General features: G+C 33.8%; 1 protein-coding gene across 1 annotated transcript; it reads right to left on the bottom strand.

Moving 5' to 3' along the window:
- Window positions 1-495: 495 nt before the first annotated feature.
- Window positions 496-5,906, bottom strand: LOC141584558 (cation channel sperm-associated targeting subunit tau-like). Its single transcript, XM_074399266.1, has 2 exons — window positions 3,783-5,906; window positions 496-845 (listed from the first exon to the last, which is right to left on the bottom strand). The coding sequence occupies exons 1-2, from the start codon at window positions 5,904-5,906 to the stop codon at window positions 552-554; spliced, it is 2,418 nt and encodes an 805-aa protein (XP_074255367.1). The 3' UTR covers window positions 496-551.
- Window positions 5,907-9,508: the final 3,602 nt, after the last annotated feature.

The raw sequence follows: 9,508 nt of genomic DNA, 5'->3' as shown, positions 1-9,508 counted from the left end.
AGAGACAGGGTTTCACCATGTTGCCCAGGCTGGTCTAGAAGTCCTGGACTCAAGCCATCCACTTGCCTTGGCCTCCCAAAATGCTGGTATTGCAGTGATGAGCCATGGCACCTGGCCTGAAGCATATATTCATAACAAAAGGCTGCACACGTTGATAACTGCAAATCACCTGAAAACTAGGTAGAAAGGGATAATTTGCAATGTAACAAAGGTTGGAGAATCAGATACAAATTAGAGTGACATTACATAGTGGAAAAGGTAAGAAAAACTGAGAAATAAAATTTTGTTAATGAATATAAATTGAATATGTATTTCTGGGTTTGTTCCCTAAGGTTCATGAACAAAATCACATTTACATCAAATGCGTTTGTTTTCATTTTATTCAAAACAAAATGGTTCTAACAAGATGAAATTTGGTTGCTGACTTCTGTCACACAAAAGAAGAGTATCTCCAAACCATTTTGTTAATGGAGAAATGATATTCTGACTGCGCCTCACACATCATTCTGAGTTAAACACATTTTGTAATATCAAAAATGAGTGAACATTTTTCAATAACCTCTTTTGATTTTTTTTGGCCGCATTTTATGCATTTCGTAATCTGATGTATCATTTATGTTAACTAAGCCTGATGAAACCATTTGATGACTTGTAAACTTTCCATTGTAGCCTTCTCTTTCTCGTCGCTTGTTAACCTCTGGAGCAGTATATGGTCTTGCAGAGTTTTTTGCATGATTGTGGATATCATCTGAGCTTTTTCCTGAAAGCCTTGATCTTGATTTTACTTTTTTAAGATGTGTAAATGAGGTAATGTCATGTAAATCCTCGAATTTATCCGAACAATCCTAAATAATAAAAGATCAGATTGGTAAATTAGGTTTCTTAAAAGTAGGTTTTAAATATACAAGGACGTCTGACATAGATAGTCAAAAGACAAAAGAAAATAAAAAATTTACAAAGACTAAAGTTTATAATAGCAACAGTTAAAGAATGAAAACAATGACTGTTTCTTAGGCAGTCTCTAAATTCAGACCCTACACCTGATGCCTCCCATTAGATACTATGCTAGAAACCATGCTTTAAAGATATTTTGCTGTTACAAAGATTTGTTATTTCAAAAGATATTTTAGATAAGAAGCTGGAAACCCAAAAATGACAGCAGTCCTCAGGGGTCAGACTTCTAGACAATGCTGGCCAGACTACTTTGTGATTTCTCTCCACCAAAATCTCTCTCCCCTGATCCCAAATATAAATTATGAACTCTTATATTTTACTTTTTATATCATCCAAACTTTAACCTTTTTTAGTTAACTTTTATACATACAGAGAGAGGGAGAGAGTGCCACATCCAAGAATGTGGTTGTAATGTTTACATTAAAAGGAATAAAATTGCACGCTTACTCTGAGTAAACAAGTAAAACATTCAGTAAAATAGCTGGAAGGATATATACCATAATAAATAATTTTTTAAATTGTCTATAAGATATATTTTATAATTAAAAAATTTACAAGTAACCCTAAAAAGGTATGAATCTATTAGTTATCCTCAAATTAGGGTAAACAATTTCCTCAACAGTTTGAGCAGCTCATCCCATAACACTTTGCAAAAATAGCCACACCAAGAACATGGGTTGCTTTGATTTGAACACAGGTAGAAATGCATTAATGGAATTGGGGGTCAGGGAACATTGGGCAGGACTAAAAAGAATTAGGGCAGTCAGAAAAAGATTTACAAAAAGGAATGTACAAGGCATCTAAAGATAAATTCTATCTATTTCACATTTTTGCCTGAGTTTGGAGAAGGCAAGAAAGTATTCTTTCTCTTCCCTCTTATGTACATAGGACAATTAGTTAAGCCACAATTAGAGAATTTATGTTAGTGAGTAATAAATAATTTCGCTTCACAGCTGATATAACTGATTACTGGAGACTCAGTGGAAAGGCATGGAGACCCAGGTCACTGGTCAATTTTCTAGGTGCTCCTACCACTCAATTTCTCTCTCTTCTGTCTTGATTCTTTGGGAGATTCCTGGATTTTAGAAAATCAGATGAGTAAGTCGTTCTGATCATCTGAGAGATGCCCTCTTACCAGTTAATTATCTATTGTCAACTTTACTAGAAAGTTTAGAAACAGCTGGTTTAACTGAGAAATAAAAGTAACTCTATCTCCCTTGCCTGCTCTTAGGACAAGGCTTCCGAGATCTTATATCATTTAACATAAACACAATTTCTTATTTTGCTTGAAAAGTTGTATTAAAGATTCCATTTGTCTAAATTCAGGAAATCCTCTCCAAAAACTATGAACCCATCTTTGCCTTTTTTCCCCAAGTATGTAGATAAATGTATGTATATATACACACACACACTCACCCTTCTCAATACTATTTCTGAATTTAGATAGAAAAATCCAAAATTGAGAGTGTAAGCTGACATTTATACCCTGCCACTATATAGTTAATATTTAGCTGTATAATAGTGCATATAATATATAGCTATGTAATATTTACCCTCCTATAAAGCTAATAGTTTGCTTTACTGTGGAAAATAAATTCAAAGCAACTATGCAGAAATAAGATTTTCTCAAAGTAGAATTATGCAAATCAAAGTATCAATTTAATATGAGTTTTACTTATATTTACTTAGGAGTTTTTCCAATTATGGGTCATGCCTGTTATGTATACTAATAGGGAAGACCAGTGATTCAGAAAATTAAAAATCTCTTCCATTCCTAGATTTTAAATTTGCTTTAGAATAATTTGTATAAAATCTAGTCACAGATTTGCTTCCCTATTTTTTTTTTTTTAAGAGTCATTTTGCTCTTCTGCCCAGACTGGAGTACAGTGGTATGATCTTGGATCACTGCAACATCCGCCTCCTGGGTTCAAGCAATTCTCTTGCCTCAGCCTCTCAAGTAGTGGGGATTATAGATGTGCACCACCACACACAGCTAATTTTTGTACTTTTAGTAGAGACAGTTTCACCGTGTTGGCCGGGCTTGTCTTGAACTCCTGGCCTCAAGTGATCCACTCGCCTTACCCTCCCAAAGTGCTGGGATTATAGGTGTGAGCCACTCTATGCCTGGCCTCCTAATTGTTTTATGTTAGTATTAAAAATATATTTGAATTCTTAAGTTTCTCAGCACATGATGTAGCATGGTGGTGAAAAAAGACTACAAGGTAAATTTTTGCAATTCATAACCCAATGGATTGTAAATTTTGCATATCCCTAATTTTTAGCCAGATAACTGGCATATAGGAGCTTCATATTTATTTAACTGAAACAAAGATAATTCAGCTATGTGGAAAAAAAAAAACTAATAGTTGTAGTTATATCTCTATGAAAAGAAAATCTCAGCTATGTTTCCACAGTATCTGGCCACAGCCAATGGTTGTACTAATTTTTGTAAGGGCTAAAATCTAGCCAGTTTTCCACAATCAGGGCTGCGTGATCTGGCTCTTGGGTGTCAGCTGGGAGAATATGCCCAGAGGAGGAGAGAGCACCTTTTTCTAATTCATGTCCCAGACAGTGGAGGGTGGGGGGTGCCACCATGTGTTTCATAAAAAGGTAGTAGGTGTGTTAACAGTCCCCCAGATTTTGATTGTATTTTGTATCAGGTGAGGTGATATTTAAATTTCAGAGGAATTTTTAAATTGGAGGTCTCTATGTGTTGGGGGTAATTAAGGGAATACACACACTTGGATGCAGATATATACACCCTAAAGTAAATTATTTCTAGAACTTTGCCAAATACAGAAGTAGAAGACTTTAAAAAACATTATTACATGTATAGTGGTTCTTGCAGTCCAGTGAAGCCGTGTCCTTGGAACAGACTTCTTTAGATGAATTTTTGTGGCGGGCAGTGTGGTTGGTAATATCTTGACTATCTTGTTAAATGACTTTTTTGGTTTGGCGACACAGTCTCTTTCTTTTTGGACGTTGGGTTTTAGATCTTCTCTCTTAAATAATTCTGGGAAGAAGGATGGTTTTGAGTTTTTCTCATCTTCTACAACTTTATATTGGGATGACTGTATTTCAGGGAACTTGGCACATTTTTCACTGCAAATTTCATCTGGTTTTATATAAAGAGTTTGTATTTCTTTTTCGTATTGTGCAAATGTTACTATGTGTTTTTTATTATTGTTATTATCTCCTTTCAACCTCTGACAATACTGGTCTTCTAATTTTTCCCCATTCTCTGAATTGAAATGAGTTAAGGTGCTAGTTTGCGAGGAAGGGAAAGTGAGTCTGTTTAAGTAGTTATCTTCCCTTGGCATTCTGCTGTTAGGAATTCTTTGATACGATGTTAATACTGCTTCAGGTTTTTCCTGAACAGTCCATTTACAGATGTTTATATACTCCTTTCTATCAAGGGACTTCATTTTCAGTGTCCTTTCACACCAAGCTTTTGATTGCATTATTTTTGATTTACTACCCCAACTATATGGGTCTTGAATCTCTGTTTTATGAACAGAATTTTCTGCTTGAGGAAGCTGCATGAAACCATGTTCTTTCCTTAGTTTCTTAAGTACTATATCTGTAAGTATTTCTGATGACTTATTTAATGGACTTGCCTGGATATTTTTATTGGAAGAAGCTTGTACTTTTATTAAACTTGGTGTTTTAGCTGCTGCTTTAGGGTAATAACTTTTCCATTCCCTAATTAAAGGGGAATTTTCTTTTAAATTCTGTAAGGGAAAATATTTATTTTGTTTCTCTCCACTCAATTCTATTTCTGTAAGTTTATCCTCAGAAACCGTTTGTAAAGAGGTTTGTTGAACAATGCTTGAATATTTATTTTGCTTTCCTGAATGCTTCTCCATAAAATGATGGTCATATCTAAAAGGTAAATGTGTCTTTATATATTTTAATGGTGTAGAACTAGAATTAAGCAAATTTATATGCTGGCTGATCCCCTCTAATTGCCTTTTTGTCACTAGTCCTGATTTTGAAAGTTTTTCCATAAAAAGTCTCTGGAGGTGTTTGCTTAAATCAGCTTTTAGATTTAATAATTCATTTTCTGATAAAGCTGTCAGATAGTTTTGTAGAGATTTACTTAAAGGATATTTCATATTTATTTCGAACCTTCTACCGAAACTCCCCTTTGAAATATCTTGTTCTAGTTCGTGAAAAGATATTGAGGCACTTTTAGTACTTAGAGAAGATATGTTTGGGTATATAGTCTCAGATTCTGTATCATTAAATAAACTGCTTTCTGAAATGGTTTTTAGGAAATAGTTTTGAAGAATCTTATTTAAAAAAGATTTTAGCTTTATTTCCAAATGTCTGTCTATGAAATGATGATTGAAATTGTTGACAAAAGACATGATTTCTTTCACAGCTTCAGAATATTTCCCCTGAAAAATGTTTGGCCCTTTCCAGTCTGCTTTCTCATTCATCAGATAGAGATTTTGATAGATTTTTGGTAAGTCCTCCTTGGTGATATGTCCTGATTCTGAAAGTCTTTCTACAAGGTAATGCTGGATTTGTTTACTTAATTCAAATTTTAAATTTTTTATTTCTGACTCTGAGAGTTCTTCTAGAAACACACGCAGCTTTGGACTCAAAATACGTTTTCTGTCTAATTTGTCTGCTTTTTCAAAATTATCTTGGATTTTTTCAAGGTGTTCTGTGTCACCTGTAAAAGGCTGAATTAGTCTTTCTAATTCTTTTTCTGGTTGTCCTCTTCTTTCAGATTGAATATATTTGAAAAAAATATTGAAGATGTTTTTATAAAAGGATTTTAACATTATCGCATCTGATTCACTAAGTTTATCCATTAATGAGCTAGTTAAACTTTCTAGAGTAGAATGGAGATCATTTTCGTCTTTACCAAGCCTCTGACCATTTCTTGGCACATCTGATTCTTTATTTGCTATTGAATAATAACTTGAATCTTGTGGAAACATATTTTGGCCTTCCTGTATAAATTTAGGTGTACGAACAGAAGTAGTGTCTTTGGGAATGATGGATATATTCTGCTCTGAAAGAGGTTCTGTATCGCTTCTGATTTCTGAAAAATACTTTTGGGACTCCTTCAGCTTTCCTTTAGGAGAAGCGATCCTCATACCCAGCAAAGAACTCTTATGGCGTTCTTTATCTAATTCTATCACTTTGATAATCCCAGATTCTAAAAGTGCATCTATAGGAAATGCTTGTATTATCTGACTTATAACAGATCTGGGCTGTGGGAATTCTATTTCATCAGCATTTTCTTCATGAAATAGAATACTTGATGATAAACTTCTCTTCCAAGGTGTAGGTAATTGATTTTCCAAGTTCATAGGTGTTTCACTTGGCTCTTTCACTTCTATCTCTAATTCTGAGAATATTGGTGCAGTGAATATTTGCCTCATAATGTAGTCATGTGCAACGCCACTGAAACTTGATTTGGAGCTAGATACTTCATTTATTAAATGTTTCTTTTTGATACTACTCTTTTTTTTAATTGGAAAATCTCTCACATCAGCTTCAAAGTGTTTTTTAGAGACATATTCTTCTACCTCTGCAGATTTTCCTGGTCTACCTTTTGAAAATGAATCTGCAGGAATATTTTTAATTATTTGACCACCTTCTGAAAGTGAATATTCAGGAATGTTTTTAATTACTTGACCACCTTCTGTAGGCAAATCTGCAGGAATATTTTCAATTATTTGACTGCCTTCTGAAAATGAATCTGCAGGAATATTTTTAATTATCTGACTTAAAGTAGCCTTTGAATTTAAAATGTCTTTTTCTGAAAGCCAGTTGTTTAAATCTTTGTTTTTTCCCAATACTTTGTCTTCCATACTACTTGATGATTTATTGTGAATGCTTAGGAGTGGAGAACTACTTTTCTCTCTTGCTTCAGTGTTCATACTGACTTCTGGTTTAGAAAATAATTTGTCTGAAAGGTCTTGCAGATTTTTACTTAAAATTGCCTTGAGTTGCATTGATTGTTTTAAATATTCTATATGGGGGGTAAAATTTAAAGACTTCGAGAGGCGACATGTATTTGCATGTACACTTCCAGTCCTTGATGATTCTCCTTTGAAGCTTTGTAAAGATGCATTTGGTAGATTTTCTTTTAACCTATTCTTTGTATCTAAACCCTTTATTGTGTTGATAGTAGGGTCATGGACTAACTTGTTTTCAGTGTCTAACGTCTTTGTTGGGAAGATATTAGGATCATGGGCCCAGGTTCTATTAGCAGGTTCTGCAGTTTTTGATTGTGCTGGATAAGGTGGATCCTGGTCTTCATGCTCTATAACCTCTGTACTTAACATGTTTCTACATTTGCATATATCTCGATCTTTTCTTTTTCTGACTGACATTTCTTTTTCTATATTCCTTAGAAAATGTTCAAAATACTTCTTGCTGAATTTCTGAAACTGCAATATTAAAAAAAAGATAAGACATTCAGTGGCAATGATTTTGAATTTATAATACATTTTCTAGTTAATTTTCTTTGAGCAATCTGTCAATGTATCTATTTACTCTCCTACCCTCCAAAAAGGAGAAAACCAACTTTAATTATTTAAAAATATTTGAAATTGAAATAAAAAACAAAATTTTAATGAAAAACATTCAAATTCTTAATTCTGACACTATTTTGTGTCCAAGTGCTTTTTGCTACTTGGAATATTTTTAAATACTTAAAAAGCCATCCATAAATAGTTTATTTTCAACAACTCAATTTCTAGTGTTAGCTTTATTTCCTTAGACAGTGGCTAACCTCAGGATCCAAGTCTCATTTACCTAAATATTTACTACTTTCGCAGCAATGTGGGAAATATTTTTAAAAATTCAGGCAAGTAGTGAAAAGTACTGAAATGAAACCCATGAAAAATATCATAAATATTCTCAAAAACTGACTTGGGGGCATATATCATCTGCCTTTAAGTCTGAGAATTTCAACAATGATAATGAGCTCCATCCAGTCCTTAACATATCACAATTAAATCTTGCTTTTGATGCATACTGTATAATGCCTCAGAAATGGATAAGGGAGAACCATATAGAAAACTCAGGATTATAGTAAAATCTCAGTGTAATATTCATAAGCCATCTTTTAGCTCTGGGATCAGGCTCTTCTATCATTGAAACAGCCTTCAAAATAAAAAGTCTTAATGAAACTCTTTGTTCATACTTCTGTGTTATCTAACTAAAAAAGCAAAATGTGAAATAATCAGCCTAGTATTTGTCTTATTTTATTTCAACTTAATAGTTTAAAATTAATTGTAATGGATGCAACTTATTATAACTGGTTTTCAAATTCTAGTGGATACCCAGATGACAAGTTAAGAATCCCCTTAGTTTTTCTTTCTTTCTTTCTTTTTTTTTTTTTTTTTTTGAGATGGAGTTTCACTCTTGTTACCCAGGCTGGAGTGCAATGGCGCGATCTCAGCTCACCGCAACCTCCACCTCTTGTGTTCAGGCAATTCTCCTGCCTCAGCCTCCTGAGTAGCCAGGATTACAGGCATGCACCACCATGCCCAGCTAATTTTTTGTATTTTTAGTAGAGACGGGGTTTCACCATGTTGACCAGGATGGTCTCGATCTCTTGACCTTGTGATCCGCCCGCCTCGGCCTCCCAAAGTGCTGGGATTACAGGCTTGAGCCACTGCGCCCAGCCAGTTTTTATTTTCTGTTTTGAGAAATACAAATTCCCAGGTTCTGTTTCCAGGCTGAGATTCAGTATGTCAGAGGTGGACCTGGGAATGTGTATTTTTTAAGATAGCCACGTTCCTAATGAGTAGCTTTTTAGAATTACTGAATTACATAAAGTATTGAAGAAACCTACTAACTAATTATAATGATATTGGGATAGAATAATTCAGGACTCACCTGAAATTTTTGTTTGAATTTTATATATTCTGGTCTGGAAGATGGTGAATTATACTCTTTTGGTGACAAGCCCACCTTACAAAAAAAGAAGTTTTAATTTTAGACTGCTTGTAATATGGGAATATGAAGATCATTTTATTCTTTCAATAGTAATTAGAGAAAATTTTTAAACCTAAATATTTTTATAACTATACATTGTCAATTATGAAAGAAATCTATATGTTTAATATTATATATTTGAAATATTAGCTTATTTGGTATTGTAATAGTCACCGTATTGAATTTGTAAAGTCAAAATAATGCACAGCAACTTCAGGCAGAAACAAAAGTAAAAATGAAATAGAATTGTCAGAAGAAATGTAATCTGATTTTTAAGTGGCTGTGAAATGCCTTTAGAAAATACATGGCAGCTCATATTATGTTGAGATAGTATTTTCTTAATTAATTTTTAATTTTTATTTTTTAAAGACAGAATCTCGCTCTGTTGGCCAGGCTAGAATGCAGTGGCATGAGCTCAGCTCACTGCAACATCTGCCTCCTGGGTTCAAGCGATTCTTGTGCCTCAGCCACCCAAGTGGCATGTACCAGCACACCTGGCTAATTTTTGTATTTTTTGTAAAGACGGGTAAAAAGAGGCCTTGAACTCTGTCTTTAGATTTATAGTCTAATGCTTACTCAGCCATTT

The sequence above is a fragment of the Saimiri boliviensis genome, chromosome 5 (genome assembly GCF_048565385.1).
Source record: "Saimiri boliviensis isolate mSaiBol1 chromosome 5, mSaiBol1.pri, whole genome shotgun sequence".
Lineage (NCBI taxonomy): Eukaryota > Metazoa > Chordata > Mammalia > Primates > Cebidae > Saimiri > Saimiri boliviensis.
The sequence above is the reverse complement of the archived record's forward strand: the minus strand, read 5'-3'. Positions and strand labels throughout refer to the sequence as shown.

Bases quoted from the DNA above. Each gene is read 5' to 3' on its own strand.
- LOC141584558 (XM_074399266.1), bottom strand. From the start codon at position 5,906: ATGTTTCCACAAGATTCAAGTTATTATTCAATAGCAAATAAAGAATCA. The intron at 846-3,782 runs GTAATAATGTTT...TTTATTATTTAG, and splicing joins CTGCAAGAACCACTATACAT to GATTGTTCGGATAAATTCGA.